Below are 19,660 nucleotides of genomic sequence, written 5' to 3' on the forward strand. Positions count from 1 at the left end.
CATTAAAAACCATCACTGGAGATGAACACTTGGTGCCAGGGAATTTAACATTACAAATGTAAATGTCACTCTGAAATAGCTAAGCTATAAAGTCTTCGTCCAGATGAAAGAGCATATGGTTACAACGAAATGTCTCTTTTTAGATTATGATAAGCTTGAAAATAAACTTCTTACAGACGGCTCGACCCTCGGCATAAGTTTGTGCCTCTCTAGGAGTCCAACTTTTCTGGGAAACTCCTGGAGTGATGGTTAGCTTGTTCTCCAGAGTGGGCAAACCGAAGTGAAATCCTGGCTTTTTTTCTGCTACCTTCATGCCCTCGAGTAATCTTAGCAAGTAACCTTGCTGAGGCTGTATGTCCTTATAAAATGGGCATAGTGACAGGACGTGCTTCACAGGACTGGGGGTGGTGGTGGCAGGGAGGGTGGTTAATTGAAAGAAAAGAATGCACAGAAGGGCTCAGCACTCTGTAGTGCACAGAGGAAAGGTTCAGCCGGTGGTAGGTGTTGATATTAGCCTCCTGGATGAGAAGAGCTTTTGATTTGTTTTGGAGAGTAGGTTAGCATGTGAGCAGTGAGGCTAATTTAGTATTGTGTGCTCGGGGTATATCTTGACAGCTGGGGAGAATGCTTTGAGAAGAGCCGACGTGATTATAGAGAAGGGGTGTCGGTAATATGGAAATCTCCCTTTTCTTCCCAAGTGCACCTTGACTTCGTAGAAAAAGGTAATAATCAGAAGCTAACTACGTCCTAAGGCTGGAGATGGGATGCTATCTGTGTCGTGCATGCGAGGTCTCTCTTTAGGACAGCATCTGAATTCATGGTAGAGAATGCTGGACAGTGGACAGGACACAGAAGTGTGGTGGAGGGTGTAGAAAAAGCATCACGTCAACATTTTTTTTTTTAATTTATTTATTTATTTATTTATTTATGATAGGCACACAGCGAGAGAGAGAGAGAGAGGCAGAGACACAGGCAGAGGGAGAAGCAGGCTCCATGCACCGGGAGCCCGACGTGGGATTTCGATCCCGGGGATCCAGGATCGCGCCCTGGGCCAAAGGCAGGCGCTAAACGCTGCGCCACCCAAGGGATCCCACACGTCAACATTTTTTAAAAAGATTTTATATATTTATTCATGAGAGACACACAGAGAGAGGCAGAGACAAAGACAGAGGGAGAAGCAGGCTACCTGCAGGGAGAGCCTGATGTGGAACTCGATTCCAGGACCCCAGGATCATGACCCGGCAGATGCTCAACCACTGAGCCACCCAGGTGCCCCAGGTCAACATTTTAATATAATTTTAATATAATATAATTTTATATATGTAAAATCTGGGCTTGTGGGAGAGTTGTGGAATATATAGAGATTCTCACCTGAGCTATATTCCCTCCTCATTTTCTCTCTTGAGGGACATGTCAACCTATTTCTTTGTTCATCAAAAGGTCACATGAGCTTAAAACCGTTGAGAAATACTGGCATCGATCAGAAGTTGGCCTGCTGCTTGATTTTTTTTAAATTAAGTTTTATTGGAAGATAACCACACCACTCACTTATACATATTCTGTGACTACTTTTGTGCTATGACTGCAGAGTTCGGTAGCTCCAGCAACGACCTGTGATCACCAAAGACTAAAATATTTACCCTCTGGCCCTTTACGGAAAAAGTTTGTTGACACTGGCAATGGACCATAGAGACCTCAATGGTCACATCTTACTGAGCTTTCTGCTTTTTCTGGAGTATACATGGAGAGAGTATATTATTTCCATTAACAGAAATTCTGTGGCCAAATTTTGCCTTCTGTTATCTTTATAATGGCCCATGCATTCTCCAGAAGTTGAATTTATGACTCTGTCGTGCAGCCTGTTGTCATGGACTGCCAATAAAATTAGGAACCCAAAACAAATTCTTACTTGTTTCAGCTACTTTTTGGCACTGGAAATCTCAGTGAATTTACCAGACTGTTCTTTGTTAGGAGAAGAAGCTAGTAAAAGCGTCAGCGATTTGAAACCAGAGCTAAGCCGTTATTAAGGGTATCCAATTGTAAAGAAAGACGATGGAAAAATAACAGTACAAATCATCTATGGGTTGGTGACAACTTAAGCTGAAAATTAGATGTAATAAAGCCACCACCCATAACTAGCAAGAGAAAATGTACACTGGAGAAAATTTTCATGTAACTGCGAAATCTGGTGTCTATCCACCCAGGCTGTCAGAACTGTGTGCTGTGCTTATCTTTTTAGCTTCAGCAGTGGCTCGTGCGGATTAACTTGTCCAAATCCGGGACTTTGAAGATATTCACAAAGCCTCATATTTTTCAAATGTGCAATCTTAGATCAGCGTACAGTCATCTCTAGGAGTGGTTCTGACAAACGTCCCCCAGGAGACATTTGGCAATGTCTGGAGATAATTTTGGTTGTCAACCGAGTGGGGGAAGTGTGCTACTGGCATTCAGTTGGCAAGGGCCAGAGATGCTACTAAACATCCTGGAACATACAGGATACCCCACCCCCTCACACTATGAAAAATTACCTTGCCTTAAATGTCACTAGTCCTGAGGTTGTAGAACCTTGACGTGCAGTAGGTGAGATATTTCAGAAGGGAATTTAGTCCGTCATCAAATTCTCTTAACAGTATATCATTAAGATTATCTAGTCTTTATGTCTGGTGAGAAGTACACTTAGCTATTATCCTTGGGATAAAAGGTTCCTCTTTTAAATTAAAAAACAATTAGTTAAAAAATCAATTGAGGGCACCTGGATGGCTCCGTGGTTGAGCGCCTGCCTTTGGCTCAGGTCGTGATCCCAGGGTCCTGGGATCAAGTCCCACTTCAGGCTCCCTGCAGGGAGCCTGCTTCTCCCTCTACCTATGTCTCTGCCTCTCTGTGTGTGTCTCTCATGAATAAATAAATAAAATCTTAAAAAAAACAATTGAAAGAAAAATGTTAACTAAAATGTACTACAGATGGTAAGTAGATATGTATATAAAATACGAAGGAGATGGTTGAATGAATTAATTTAAAGGGAAAAAAACTGTAAACCCTCAAGTGGGATTGTTCTCAAATTGTCATCTTTTTGACAACGTCTGTGTTACTCCCAACTAGTCAGTCACATATTACCACGTTCAGGGAGTCCTGTGTCGTTCCCTTTAAACAGTACTGAGCTATTTAGAGTGAGTTTTTAACCCTCAGGTACTAAGTGGCTCTTCCAGGGTTCTTGGGACAGAGAATGTCTGGGGTGAAGTTGAGAGTTCACTGGAGCTCAACAGATTTATTTCTGCCTCATTGTCTCTCTTCTACTCAGGACAGCGTCTCACACTGCTCCACTTCAAAGCCCTCTGTGTGCCACTTGTGGGAAACCACACATCTCATCGTGGAGCATTGGTTGGAGAGCTCTTTGTTGGCAGTCCCAAGTGGAAAGCACTGTGTTATTTGCATCTTTATGAATATTTATGGCCCGGGTTTGCAAGTTACAAATAAATACCTGGGTAACGTGTTAAAGAGCAAATTTGTCTGGCCCCACCCCAGGAGGTTCTGAGTCAGTAGACCTTGGCTAATCTCTAAGAATCTACATAATTAACAATTATCTTGAGTGATGCTGGACCAGCACTGAGGATCACTGATGTGGGATGTAGGACAGAATAAGGAATGGCTTTGATTGCATGATTGCTCCCAACTTTTGCATTATTTTTGTACCACGTGTTTGTATGTTACAAATATCCTGAGCCTTTCATAAACCAAATTTTGGTTTTCCTTATCTCCTGGTCAACCGACATGATGTACTCTATTCCATGGTGATGCCCCAGCCAATAGTTGCATAGGAATTTATATAATAGCATTTTTGCAGTTACTTGTAACATTGCACTTTTGCCCTTATTACTGAATAAAAGAGAAGAAAAAGAAAAGTGAGAAACAAAAACCCCTAAACTCACTACAGATGGATTAAAGGTGGAAATTATTAAGCATGGTGAAATTGAGGCGTCTTTAGCTTGCTTTCAACAACCTTTAGACATCAGCCACGAACAGACTGGTTGGATTGTGAAGAAAATGAACAAGTATAAAAGGAAGTTGGAAATGATATCATTCGAGAGTGAGTCTGAAAGTTGAGGCGTAATTAGGAAATGTAAATGATCTTCCTAAGTGAAAATAGTGTTTTGCTACACTGGTTATTTTTGCAAACCTTTAGCATGCTCAATTTTTAAAACATTTTCAGGGGCATGTACAAAAGAAAGGGGTTGCCAATAGTCGAATGCCAGCCTATTTTGCGTACTCTTTATGTGAACAGAGTGACAGTTAGTCCCACTGTATTTACAGTCCTCTGGTGGTGGTCAAATTCTAAGGGACACAGTTGTCTCATCCATTATTCAGACAGGAGTGAGATGTTGGTAAGACTTCTATGTGTCAACCATAGCACTGGAAATGCTAATTTTCATGATGGGGTCTCTATCCTGAAAAGGATTTTATGTTTGAACTGTTATCAATGGCTCTTACAAATTGGCTTCTTAAAGTTCTTTAGGCCACTGGTTAATTAGACTGTGGTCTGATAGCGATAGAAGAAGGACTGGTGAAGAATGTAAATAACTGTTATTAGATTAGGCTGTAGTTTTAAGAGTTTGCATAAATATCCATACATTTTTCCGCTAAAATTTTTAAGTATTTTGAGATAGTTGTAGATTTACATTCAGTTGTAAGAAATATTACACAAGGATTCCGTACTCTTTACCCAGTTTCCCTGGTGATAACATCTTCAAAGCTATAACACAACATCATAACCAAGATATTGACATTAATGCAGCCAAGATCCAGGACAGTTCCATTGCTTCAGGGGTCCCTTATATTACCCTTTTGTCAACATATCCACTTGCAGTCCCTAACCCCTGACAATCACAGTTCTATTTTCTATTTATTTTCTATTTCCATTTGTGTAATTTGTCATTTCAAGAATGCTACAAATAGGGTCATATAGTATGTAACCTTTTAGGTTTGGCTCCCCCCACCCCCTACTCTACTCAGCATAATTATCTGAGGATTCATTCAAATTGTTGCAGTCTTGATAGTTAAATAGTTTTTATAGCCAAGTAGTATTCCATGATATGGATGTACTTAACTCATTGAAGAATATATGGCTGTTTCCAGTTTTGCACTGATACTGATCAAGCTGCTGTGAAGATTTATGTTCAGATGGGGTGGGGGGAGTTTGCATTTCTCTGGGATAGTTTCCTAAGAAAGCAACTGTGGGGTCAGCGTTTTTAAAGAAACTGCACAGCTGCTTCAGCATGCCTGTACCATTCTACAGTCCAACCAGCAAAGTATGAGACCCAATTTCTCTGCATCCTTCTCAAAAAGGCATTTGGTGGTAGTATTATATTTTTTATTTCAGCCAATATGATAGATGTGTAGTGATATTTCGTGATTTTAAATTACATGTATCTGTTGGCTAATATTGTTGACCATTTTTTCTGTGCTTCTTCATCATCTGTACATCCTCTTCAGTGAAATGTGTATTCATTTTTTTCCTTCCATTTTGTAATTGGATTGTTTGGTTCTTTACTGTCGAGTTCTTTATGTAGGAGTTCTTTATGTATCCAGATACTAATCCTTTGTCAGATTTGTGGTTTGCAAACATTTCTTCCCAGTCTGTAGTTTGTCTTTTTATCCTCTTACTAGAGTTTTTCACAGAGCAAAATTTTTAAGTTTTGAGGAGGTACAGTTTGGCAAGTTTTTCTTTTATGGGTTGTGCTTTTGGTATGAAGTCTAGGAATTCTTTGTCCACACCATAATCCCCAATGTGGTCTTTTATTTTTCCTGAGGTTTTACAGTTTTGTTTTATATTTAAATCCATTTTGTTTAAGATGAACCTTTTCAGTTAAGGTGTTTATTGTGCTTTTGTTTGTTTGTTTGTTTTCCTACAGATATGCAATTATTCTAGTGCCATTTGTTTGAAAGGCTATCCTTTCTCTGTTGAATTGCTTTTCTGCTTCTCTCTCCATGCTTTTATACTTCTTGATAAGTTAATGATTATGCAAGATGAAAGCCAGTAGAATTGATATTAATTGTAGTATTTTATTGATACCTCTGGATATTTAAGAAATAGCAGTTCTCTTTCATTTAATTTACAGTATTAATTTTTGTGAAACAAAACAAAAACAAGCAAAAAAACCTCCACTTTCTCATGTCATTAGAAATTCCTTCTGAAATTTGTTTCAAATAATATACCTATAGATAGATAACATATATATTACTGGTGTAGCATAATTTAATACATATATATTGTATACTATTCATATTACTACATTTTTAATAAAATGATTGCCTACATAATCTTGAAGATGCATACATCTATATTGTATTATATATCATGTTACATACAACATACTCTATGTAATAGAAGTACTATCATTAACTTTGTCCTTATTGTTGAGGCTTTAGTAATTTCCATTTATCATCATTATAAATAATAACCCTAGAATTATCTTATACATTTAGCAACATGGGGCACAAATCTTACCCTCTATATTCAGAGCGAAACTTCAACATGGAGTGGATTTCATGTTCTTTTTTACCACCTCAAACAAAATGATTAATGAATGTTTAGTTTACTGAGTGAGAAGAGAAAAACAGAATCTATTCAGACAAGTAGTAGCAAATCTGAATTCTCCTCATCCACTTGCCAGTTACTAATAAAGTTGTAGAAGGCATTTTAAATTGAGTATGGTTTGAATGGCCACATGTTTTATGTGGACTTTTTTTGTTTCTTCTTACTAGCTCAGAGGTTCTTAAACTTTATAGTGCATAAAATTTATTTATGGGTTGACTATACAAAACCACATAAATATGGTATTTAGAAGGTGATTTAAGGATCAGGGAGGTAATTGTGATTGAATAGTTACCCACCTGTCTGCACTTGAATTCAGAATTCCTCTTTCAATGTTGGGCTGCATTTGGGCTTTGTCTTTAGGATAGATTCTTATTCTTTGAAGGTTCTTCATATTTGTTGTCAGACAGCCATTAGAGGTCACCAACAGAGTATGAGTGCCACTCAGAACTATGCTATCAGTGAATATTATCATTAATAAAAATCCTTATTAATTTTTATGTTAAAACATCTCATTTTGCTTTTGGAGAACATTGTTTTCCATTTACTCATTAGCTCTTTGCACTTTCCTCTCTTTGTCATGATTAATGTTTTAGTGTCTAGTTTGTATTGGTTCTTCCAATCAGGGTAGCTTTGGTTACTCGGATCAGAACTCCACTCAGCCTTACTCAACTAAGAGTGGTGATGACGGCGGTGGATTCCTAGGGACAGAGATGATTTCCATGAAAACCAGGAGAAGTGAGCAATAGAAAGATGACAAAGAACTAAAATGTCTCTTCTGCACGGAGTAGAAATTATCTAGTTCTCTGTACCAGGTTCCACTGCCTAATTATTAGACATGTGATTCAACATGGTCGCCAATCTTAGTTTATAACCTGCCGGTGTTGACCTCTCAACTCAGCCTGCGCTCAGTCTGAAACTAATCTTTGAGTCTCTGGGTTAGATTTTATGAGGGGGAATCTGATTGGTCTTGATCGGTCATCTATTAGCTGGTCTAGTGTCTGGCCCAATCCTTGGCCCTCAATTATGAGGAATGTCAGGTGACACGTAGGGGCTGTCTCTTTCTTGGGCAGTCAGTGAAGTCTTCAGCATATATCAGGCCCATAGTTTCTATATTTATTTCCATTTGAAATGAGGACATGTGCCATAGATGCCTGCATTATTTGTACTGATTTGGGATTTTTATATTTGGAAATTTTTCTGAAATGTTGCTACTGATAACTGTTATTGAAAAGTTAAGAAATTTGCCTTCAAATATTCATTTTCATTTGAGTCTAGTAATTGAATGACATAATATGCCAGTTGTGGGAACAATTTTGGGTTTTAAAATTTTATTTTCCCGAAGTAGCATCATGCTTATGGCGTATGAATACTTTACAGGTGAAAACATCAAAAAGAAAACATTTAAATGCAAATGTCAGTAATATCTGAGTCAGTGATGCTGAACTCTTTGTATTTCCTTCCAGATATATCAGCGATGCTGGCTAGTATTCAAGAAAGCTTCAAGCAAAGGTCCAAAAAGACTGGAGAAATTTTCTGACGAACGTGCTGCATATTTTAGGTGTTATCATAAGGTAAAACTTGATTGTTGTGGCTTTCTAGAAATCTGTTCGCAAATAGGTAATCTGAGTTCATTGAATCTGAGAACTTGTCTAGATAATTTAACAAAAGTACAAATAATACTTTTTCCAAGGACAAAACATCTCTAAATTACTGTTCGTTAGTTGTTTAAAAATAATTGACTAGTATAATATTACTCTTCTGACTTCCTACTATTTGTTTTTGTTGTTTTTCCAGTCTCTCGTGTAGAATTTACCATGTTCTTTTTAAATTTTCAATTTGCATAGTAAACCCAACTCCCAACATTGAAGACCCGTGAGAGTCATGGTTAGGTCTCCAGGTATATAGCTTATCCAACACCTGATGCAGGTTTAGATTCTCATTCGGTGCTTGGAATGTGGGGTTAGAAGGTGGGAAGTACCTGGAAAGCTGGTGAATGGTGAAGGAAGAGAAAGTGCCACTCATTAGTTTATTTTTTTTAAGCGTGATGACTAAATTTAATTCAGACTTGCAGTTTGAATAGTGGTAGTCAGCTTTCCTCACTAAAAATAGTAATTGTGTGTTAAAATACATCCTTGGGGAGTAGAAAATGAAGGAAAATACTAGGCATACTTGGATTTACAAATTAGACATGTCTTTCCCTCCACAGGGCAATGTTTTTCATGGCTCTTGTTAATGGGCAGCCTATGTCTTTTCTCTTTTCATGAAAATATGTAAAAATGCATGGTTAACTTCCTTTTCCCCCCAGGTGCTAGTTATTTCCATATTGGGAAAATACTATGCTTGTCTAGGGAGGTATTAGGTTTATTTTTATGATAGAACATTTTAATTGTTTTGGTTTTCTATCTTGAGATTCTTAGCTTTATTTGGTGGGATTTTATCAGGAGTGGGGCTACGTGCCCTTTAAAATTTTATGTGAAGCCAGTAGATTCATTAGCACAGAAATTTGGCTCCATGATAGAAAGTGAATAATCTTTCCTTTTTATGCAAATTCTCCACAGGTGGTGACTTTACAACATCTTATTAAGGGCCGGTGTTGACACCTTGGTTTATCCAATAATGAAAAGCAATAGGGCAGACTGTATTCCTTTGCAATTCAGAGAAATAAAACATATGCCGTGCTTTATAGGAACATCTGCACATACATAAAGGAAGAAAAAGCACAAAGCAAGACTTGGAGATAACTAGGGAAGGGAGTCAAGAGTAGTATCTTCCATGTGTTCTATTTCCTCACTATCTTATAACAAAGTTCCATATTCTGAGGTCAGCCTCATTCCCAGCCTACCTTCTCCATATGGGAGAACCCAAGGAAATCTCTTTCTGAGCCTAGAATTTCCTCCACCATTTATCTTCCATGTGCATGATTTCCACTATTTGGATAAGAGTGACCTCAGGCAAGAGTTGTTGAGTTGCAAATCTATTACTTAGGGGCAGTGATCCATGAAGCCAGTGATAGCACACCTTTGAACCCTTGCAAATAATCTTCACCAATCTCAGTATTTCTGTAACACTGGAAACTACTGGCATCCAGACATTTTGGACATGTATTATATCTCAATTTTCCCTCAAGTACCAGTACCTTCCCTAGTAATAAGATGGTGAATGATGGTGCAGGAATGGCTTGCTTCAAAATGCCCGAGGGGATGTTTGGTTTACCTATAGGACAAAGGGAGAAGCTTTTCTCCCTGTTTCTCTTCTTTAACTGATTGATATTGATGCCATCAAATCCTGGTGACCACATTTCCTACTATGATTGACCATTTTCTTCACTGTTCTTCATTGCCTTCTCATTATAAACAAGATTATCTAAAGGCTTCATCCCCTCTTCATCTAAAGGCCAGAAGTTGTGGTTATGCATTAGCTCTTCTCTTAAGAACCTCAGCCAGTCTGTAACTTTACAGTTCACCATCTGCCCTCATATGGTGGCACGTTTGTGTCACCCCAAAACTCATGTGTCGAAAACTAACCCCAAGTGATGAAAACTAACCTCCAAATGATGACATTTGGAGATGCGGCCTTTGGGAGGTGGTTAGGTCATGAGGGTGAAGCCCTCATGATTGGAATTAGTGCTCTTATGAAAGAGACCCCAGGAAGCTCTGTGTGAAGACACAGCCATCTGTGAACCGAGAAGTGAGACCTCTTCAAACACTGAATCTGCCAGTGCCTCTACCTTGGGCTTCCCAGCCTCTAGAAATGTGAGAAACAAATTTCTGTTGTTTATAAGCCACCTGATCTGTGGCAGTGTGTTACAGCAGCTCAGATGGACTAAGACACCATCAGATTCTTGTCCTGTCGAGTCATTGTGAGTGACTGCTAATATTGATTGGTCCTTTCTTGTTTTGGTAGAGTTCCAGATGGAGCCTAGAAACAACTGATTCCTCGCAATCCCCTATAGCTAATATAGAAAAATAAAGAAATGGGCAGTGTTTTGCTTATAGAACTTCCCATACCTAAGAGAAGAAATAAGACAAGTGAGGAATACTTTATAGGAATTCCCCAAATCCAGGCTGTCAGCAAGCGGTGTTGGCTCTGTGTTCAACATGCATAGACTCGAGACATTCTTACGACCCCTGTTGCTGCCATGGTGGTCCAAGCCACTCAGCTGCCTAATGCCTGGCCCTCTACAGTCTATTCAAAACCCTTACATCACATCATGGTACACTGTGCAAAACGCCCAGCCAGGTCTTTATAATGGCCTACACAGTCACATGATTCGACCCCTTGTCCCCCATAACATCATCTGCTCAGTTTCCCCATCCCACATTAGTGTGCTGCAGGCACCCAGCGCTCTTTGCTTTCCTGAGAGCATTGTGTGTGTTTTTTCCTTTTCTGGAATGCTCTTTCCACAAATCTCCATGTACCTCATTTCCTTGCATTGTTCAGATCAATGCTCAAGTTCCTCCTCTAAGACAGGCTGTTCCTTGATCTCTTTGGCACACCTTGCCCATCTCTATTTTTCTCTCCAGCAGTTATCACTACATGTATATATTTATTTAGTTCTTTCTTACTGTCTTCCCCACAACCACCATAAAATAAGGTCCACAAGAGCAAGTTTTGGGTTTATTTGTCTGATGGTAAGGGGACGGCATGGTTTACTCTTCGTTATCATTGCCTAATACATAGTAGACATTTTTAAAAAACTATTTATTGAGAATCAATGAGTATTATCAATAGATGAGATAGAGTAGGTACAGATGGCTTTGTGTCATACTTTTATTTAGCTTAGCAAAAGAAATCTGTGCTTGAGACCCCTGAAACCAGGAAAAGGAATCTTGATTTGGAAGATAGGAGGTGGATAGTGATGGGTCAGAAAAAAGCCAGGGTTGGGAAGTTTTCAGAGGATAGAATCCAGTGTAAAACCAAAGTGGATTGTAATGGTCCCCCCTAAATGTGAGCCAAGTAAAGGAAGATTAAGAACAAACTTGTCCTATTTCAGACTTCTACCTGCTGGCTTTGGAATTTGGTATGTAAATCTTTGGGGACTGTGGTAAGCCACATTCTCTTTCATCTATAATAATCATTAACCAAAGTTCAAAGCATTAGAATGGAAGAATTATCTACATTAAGCCTTCAAGCTCTTGATGCGTTCCTGTAGCCATTCATCCTCCCTACTCTCTCAGATCTGATACATTCAGTATTAATCTCTTGGGGGCATATAAAAAGCCAGAAGAACTCTGCGATATGCATTTTTTATCTAAATGCTGTGTAATTTATGAATCTTGATAATAAAATACTGAGGTTATAAGTAGCACACCGTGACCAGATTGCAGAATTTATTCGAATATAAATTAAGCAATTTCTGAAAGAAATGAGGAACTGTCCATTGTGCTATTTGATCAGTACAGAGATGGTGTGGCATATGTAGCCACATCCCTCCTGGAGGAGATCTGTAGCATTTATGAGAGCACAGCGCCTCTTTCGTTTCATTCTTAGAGATATTATTAAGAAAAAAAAAGCCACTTATGCATATCTGATTCTTATTAAAAGTTTTAAAACAGGAAATTGACTACAGAATTTTAAAGCATGGTGCCTTCCTCACCGAAAATGTAGCTAAGGATGATCTCATGAAAAAAATTGGAAAATAAATACATGAATAATGCACACACAGAGCAATTCATTTTTCATTTCTTTACCTCTTCCAAGAAGTTCCCCTCAAGCACCACAGCTGTCAGAGATGGCTGTGAAATTGATTAACTGTAATTGCAACAATATTAATACTCCAGTGACTTTAAATATAGTTCCCGACCTTCTTGTTAAAGGCAAGTTCACTGTTTTCATTCAGGAAATCAAAGTTGCTCACCCCAACCAGAAGGGGTTGAGCGTTTCTATGAATAATTTTACTTTTTCAAGATGAATAACAATTGGAAGGCAATCTAAGTGAGAAGGAAGACCATCTACTGTTTTTGAGACTGAGGCGAATGGTGGAGTGGGAAGTAAGCCAGACCCAGATTTGGGAAACCTGCTTCCTAATCCTGGCTTTGCCAACATACATGTATGATAGGTTGCTTAACCTCTGTGTAAGGGTGACCTCTGTTAAAAGATAAGCTGAGGTATATTGAACATTCTAAGAGTTTATTTGAGCAAACATTGATTCAAATCATGCAGCACCAAACTGCAAGTGATAGGAGTCCTCCACCAAAAGGGTTGGGGAGGGAACTTTTATAGAAATGGAGGAAGCAAAGTAAGGCAGTTATTGACTGGCTATGGTTTAAAACCTAGTTGGGTGTGATTGGTCATCCTTAGCATGTTGACTTCATAACCTTGTGGCATGTACGGGCTCAGGATTTGGTTTGCTTCCATAGGCTCTCAGGGCATTACAGCCACATCAGTCCAATGGTCTCCTTGTTTAATGAATGTAACACCAAGGCAAGTCACATCATGGCTTCTTCATCATCACACATAGCTGAGCCTGCAGGGTTCAATTCACTTTGGGCCAGAAGGACAGTTCCAATGGATTCATTAATAAAGTGTTTCCCAAAATGTATGTCAGAGACTCTAGAAGAGGAGAGTTCCAGGAGGACCAGGGTTCTGTGGTCGAAGAAATTTGGGAGCTGTAACATATCACCCATTCCTGGGATTTATAATCTGCTATAGTTTATCAGAGGCTCTGAGGAGGCCTACGTTTAGGACACCTGAGTAACTTTGAGTCCGCATCTCCAAAACCGATTGGGCCTTGAGCTGCCTTTTTTTTTTTTTTTTAAATCATATGTTCCATGAAACAATTAAATTTAATTCTAAGGAATACAGTTTTGGATATGCTGCTTATGTGTGTCACCTTGTTTATGAAATGTCCACGTGGCTTGTTTTTTTCAACAGTGAGCATCTGAGGATGGTCATTCTTACTTCACCAAAATCATATCATTGACTTGTGTATCAAATGGTTATGTGTTTGTGAGTGTATCAGAAACATGGGAGACCCTCTCACTGCAAAGAGTAATCACCATTATTATTTTTGCCAAAGAGTTACTTGTTCTGTCATTCTGTCCTTCCTAAGTCAGTAGGACACTCTCCATCTCCCAAGCCCATTGTCAGATTTTGTTCTTGGTTTCTGCAAAAGTAGGATTCCAGGTTCCTCAGAGTAAGGTAACATCCTAAAAATTATTTCTCTGGAATTTCCACCAGCTTATTACTTGTGTGTCTCTGTGTGTTAATGTTTTCTGTACTAATGACTCATTCTTTTTTACTCAGCTTCTCCCTCTTCTAAAATATTTCCTCTTGTTATGTGGCTGTCTATAATACATCTTTTCAAAACCTTACTGTATGTAGTAGCTTCTTTTCTTTAAGATTTTATTTATTTATTAATGGGAGACACAGAGTGAGGCAGAGACACAGGCAGAGGGAGAAACAGGCTCCCTGCAGGGAGCCCAATGTGGGTCTCGAACCCAGGACCCCAGGATCATGACCTGAGTGAAGGGGTTAACTGTGATACTCAAACCACATTTTCCTGTTTTAAGTACTCAAGGAGGTAAAAGTATGCATTGGTGTGCCAGAGGCTCCTGAAATATGTTCAAAATTGAATTAACTATCTTTCCTACCCAAGCCTGGTTCCTTTTTGGAGTTCTGTGTCTCAGTGTAAGGCACTGGTATCCATTCTATTGTCAAGTCAGAAACCAAGGAATTGTCCTAGATTCACCCTCTTCCTTATCCTCTCTCCTGTCTAGTCCATCATTGCGTTTGCTCATACTCTTGCTCTTGCATGGACATCCTTCCCTGGTCCATGTGGCAGACATTAATTGATCCCTCAAAGTCTCTACTATGCCTTTACCTCCCCGTGACTCTTCCTGACCTACTCCAAGTTAGCCTGTCTTCTGGGCCCCTTCTACTTGGATGCACCAGTCATATTGAAATTAGTGATTTGTTTTCATGCTATGCTGGTGGCAGATTGTGTCTGATTGGCGCTGACCCCTTAATCATAGACTTTCTTCCTTGATGGTGGATGGCTAATTTTTAGCCGAACACAAGGCTACCCAAAGAAAAGACCTCTGTGTAGTGAAGTATGGCCACATGAATAAATCCTAGCCTGAGTGTAAGCAGAAAAAGTAATATGTCCTTAATCTCTTTCTCTTTCTTGCTGATTAGAATATAGGTGTTAGCCATCTTTGACCCACCATATGGAAAAGACCTTGGGTCTTACAGTGCCACAGAACACCAGGTCAGCCCTAGACTATCTCTGTTTCTCTCATGCGAGAGGAATAATTTCTATCATATTCGAACCTCCTAATCTTGGATTTTCTCTCCTGTGCAGCAGACAACTGATAGAGTTTACCCTAACTGGTGGCAACAATAGAATACATTTTCCTCATTGTCTAATGAACTCTAGGTATGGAACTCTGCTACAACAGAGTATCCCACTATGATCCTCTCTGTTGGATTGTGATTTTCTGGAAGGTGGAAACTGTACTTTATTTATCTTTGTGTGTCCTTGGGCCCCAGCATGGTGTCTGGCACAGTGGCTGCTTTGGATCCCAGGGACACTTAGGGTGCCCAGGAAAGGATTTGTGGGCCTAGTTACAATAGTACCGCAAAGTGGAAATGTGAAGACACCTTTTGATATATGGAGAATAAAAAGAGCTGTGTGAGAATCTTGCCAAATTCTCGGTCATCGGAACTTACTGCTTGCTTTTGTCCTACTATTAATAAAGACAACTCTGTCACAGCTGTACAGATATTTAAATTTTAAAAATCTATATAAAATACACACTAGGTTAAAAAAAATCAAATGATATTGAAGGGCTTATGATAAAAATTAACTTTTGCTTGCTTTACCTCTCCCCTCCAATTGTGGGCTGAATTATGTATGTTTACATCCTAACATTTGGTGCCTGTGAATACAGCCTTCATTGGAAGTAGGGTTTTTGTAGACATCATCAATCTAGGATGAGGTCACTGGGTTTGGTGTTCTGGTAAGAAAAGACACAGACACACGGGAAAGACAGGGGCTGTGGAATGCCACAGCCACAAACCAGGGGATGCCAGGGATTGTGGGCCACTGCCAGAAGCTAGGGGAGAAGCCTACAACGGATTCTCCCTCAGAGCCTCAGTAGGAACCACCCTGCTGACTTCGTGATTTTGGGCTTACACCTGCAGAGAAAAGACTTTTCTGTTGTTTAAGACGCCCAATTTGTGATGCTTTGTTATGGCAGCCCTAGGAAACCCGTACACCCCAGACCTAATCATCACCTTCTTTAATGTGCTTTCATTTTCTTGGTAGTTGTTTCTGTGACTCTAAATGATATGTTTATATCTCTCTTATTTTACCAACCTCTGACCCATCTTAGGAAGCTAATGATGTGGCTCATTTATACAATCCCTCACCAACTCTTTCCTTTTCCTTATGAATGTTGGTGATTATATTATTTTAAAGAACTGTCCTACTGATTATATGTATAGCATTGAATAACATACTTAAGCGTCTGTACCTTTCTTCATTCATGTTAGGAACTATTTCTTGACAAATAGCGTCATATGATAAAAGTACTGTTGCCTTTACCCTTTACTTGTCTCTGCTCCAAATCGTCAGGTTTTCTTTGCTCTCATATTATCCGGCTCCATATTCTTGCTGCCTTGTAGAAATTGGAGCCCGCTGTTGCGGGCATTCCACTCTTTCAAGAGAACCTAGAAATGCACTTTTTTTTTTTTTTTTGGTGAGAATTTCTAATGTTTAAGTATATTTTTAAAACAGCATAGACCAAACCAAACCTCTCTCTAGGTTGCACTGGCTCATAGGCTCTCCCACCCAACCTTCTTTTTAATCCCTGAGCTACATCTTGAACAAGAGTAGAAGGAGAAAGTGAGAATCTTGCAGGCGTCCACATGCGACCCTAAACTTAGTAGGTGGACTATTTTAGCATGTATAAACCACAAACACAACTGTCATAATACTTGATTTGTGATGAACCTAGCATCTCATTTTCTTTCAGTTATTTATATTAGGCATGCATGTGTATATGTGTGCATCGTGATGAAAAACATCGCCAGCACCTCAGCTACGGTAAGATTTTCATCAGAGCTACACACATTCGTCACGGAGTACTATTTTAGTCAAAAACACCCATTGAAACTGTAAAGACAGATTTATTCTGGATGCCTCCTCTACAGGAGTAGAGGAAGGACACAGACAACCAAATCAAAGAGAAGAAATAAGTTTATCAGGTAGTACAACCGTGCTCGATTCAAGGTTGAAGGTGGTGTCAATCCAAATTGTAATACTTACCATGGTATATGTCCTGGGCATTGGGTCATGTATCATCTGTTGAGTTGTAAAACCAGCTGGTTATAATCTCTAAAGGAAACTTTTTTTGAGGCTTCCCATCACCCTTAGTATCGTATCTAAACTCATTGCCATTACCACAGATTAAGGCTTTGAGTGATTCTGTTCCAACACACATCTCAGACTATCCCAGGCCACTCCACCATCTTGCTGTAACTTGTTCTGCCTCTGGACCTTTGCATCTGCTGTAACTTTGGTCTGCAAAGCCTTTCCCCATAGTTTCTTCTCTTACTTTAGAATTAACTCAAATATTTTTGCCTCAAAAAGGCCTTGCTTGGACCCTCTGTGCAAGTCTAAATCACATTTCTTATTAAATTCGTAACACTTATCACTATTGAAAGTAGGTCATTCATTTATTTCTATACTTGTTTACTATTGGTTAACAGTAAGCCCTTGAAGGCCAGGGATTCTGGGTTGTGCCCTTAGCATCTTTATCAGCATACGGAATATAATAAGCATTCATTAAATGTTGGTTGAATTTGTGGTGGAAGGGAGAGTAGTACCCCCATGGGTTTTGGGACAAAAAGTCTGTTCACCACATTTAAATTGTGTCTTAAGTTCCTAAACTACAAATTGGGAAAAAAGATAGTGAGACTGGCCTCACGAGGTTTTTTTTTTTTAAATAATGTAAATGGCACTTTATACTTTGTAAGCCCTTTGGGATAAATTATACATAATTTTTAAAAAAAATACATGTGCTTTTGGACAATACCATTTCAGCTAGAGATTTTCCTTTGATCATTGTAATAGTTGATATTTATGGAGGGCTTACTTTGTCCCAAAAGGCACTGAACAAAATACTTCTGATATGTTAGTTAAATTCCACAGCAGTTACACAACACAGACAGTATTATTCCCATTTTACAGATGAGGAAATTCAGGAGCAGAAATGGAGGTTGGAGTGGAGAAGAGAGATCTGGACGTTTATCCTTTCCCTACTTGTCCTCACGTTGCCAGAGACTCATAGAGATATTCCGAGGAACACATTTTAAAACTATTTGTTTACATTCTTCAGTGTTTCATCTTATTTTGAGATAATTATAGACATATATATGCAGTGGTAAGAAATTACAGAGAAAAAAATGTGTATCTTTTATCCAGTTTTCCCCATTGGGAACATTTTGCAAATCTGTAATACAATAATCCCAGCCAGGATACTGACATTAGTACAATCCACTGATTTCATTCAGATTTGCCTAGTTATAGGCAAATAATAGTCAAATTTGTCAATAAATAGTCAAATAGTCAAACTTGTACTCACGTGTATTTATTTCTGTGCAATTTTATCACCTGTGGGCGTCTGTACCCACCACCTTAGTTAAGATACAGAATGATTCCATCAGCAAAAAGATCCCATGTGTTTCCTTTTGTAATTACATCTCCCAGGTCCTGACCCCAGCAGGCATTAATATGTTTTTTATAGATGTTTCTTTTCAAGAATCATGCAGTACATAACCTTCTGAGTTTGGCTTTTTTTCACTTACCATAATTTCTTTGAGATTGATCCAAGTTTTGTGTTTATCAATAGCCCTTTTTTATTGCTAAGCAATATTCCTTAGTATGGATCACTACAGGTTGTTTATATTCACCCACTGAAGAACATCTGGGTTTCTAGTTTTTGTTTATTACAAATAAAGCTTTTATTTCTCTGGGATAAATTCCCAAGAGGTGCAATTGCTAGATCACATGGGGCTGCGTCTTTAGGTTTGTAAGAAACTGCCAAACGTTGTTACAGAGTAGCTGTAGCATGTTACATTCTCACCAGCAACATATGAGTGATCCAGTTTTTCTGCATCTTCATCAGCATTTGGTGTTGTCACAATTTTTTATTTTAGTCATTCTGATAGTAGTATCGCATGTTGGCTTTAATTTGTGTTCTCTAATGGCTAATGATGTTGAACATATTTTTGTACAGTTAACTTGCCATCTGTATATTTTTTTTCTATGAAATATCTTTCCATGTGTTTCACCAATTTTTAGCTACTGAGTTTTGGAAGTTTTTTATTTTATTTATTTGTTTTTATTTTTTTAATATAGTCTAGATATATTCCTTCATCATATATGTGGTTGCAAATAATTTCTCCCATTCCACAGCTTGTCTTTTCATCCTCTTTTTTTTTTTTTTCTTTTCATCCTCTTAATAGGGATTTTTGCAGAGCAAAAGTTTTAATTTGGATGATGTCCAATATTTGAATTTTTACTTTTATGGAATATGCTTTTGGTATCAAATGTAAAAACCCTTTGCCTAGCTTTAGATGCTAAACATTTTCTCCATTTGTTTGTTTATTTGTTCTTCCCCAAACATCTTATCAACTTATGTTACATGTTTAACTCCATGAGTCTTTTTGAGTTTAGTTTTTGTATGAGGTGTCAGAGGTAGGTTGAGTTTCGTTCTTTTTACCTATGGATTTCCAGTTGCTCCAAAACCATTTGTTTAAAAAAAAAAAGTTATTCTTTTTGCATTGAATTGCTTTTGCACATTTGTCAAAAATCATTTGGGCATATTAGCATGACTCTATTCCTGGGTTCTCTATTCTTTCCCGTTGAGCCATGTATTTATCTCTCTGCTAATATCATACCCTCTTGATTACTGTAGCTACGTAATAATCTTTAATATTGGATAAAATGATGCTTCCACTTAGTCTCTTCCAAGACTGTTGTAGCTATTCTCATGTCTTTTCATAAATTTTAAGTGGAGCTGGCCTATATCTACAGAAAACCCATGTTAGGATTTTGAGAAG

General features: G+C 38.5%; 1 protein-coding gene across 1 annotated transcript in view; it reads left to right on the forward strand.

Annotated features, from left to right (window-relative positions):
• The window catches only part of DOK5 (docking protein 5), a 100,999-nt gene that overhangs the window by 11,083 nt on the left and 70,256 nt on the right, over positions 1-19,660 (forward strand). The window contains exon 2 of the mRNA XM_038573002.1: positions 8,056-8,163. Within this exon, the coding sequence (XP_038428930.1) occupies positions 8,056-8,163 (108 nt within the window). The remainder of the gene's footprint in view (positions 1-8,055; positions 8,164-19,660) is intronic.

The sequence above is a fragment of the Canis lupus genome, chromosome 24 (genome assembly GCF_011100685.1).
Source record: "Canis lupus familiaris isolate Mischka breed German Shepherd chromosome 24, alternate assembly UU_Cfam_GSD_1.0, whole genome shotgun sequence".
In the NCBI taxonomy this organism is placed as follows: domain Eukaryota; kingdom Metazoa; phylum Chordata; class Mammalia; order Carnivora; family Canidae; genus Canis; species Canis lupus.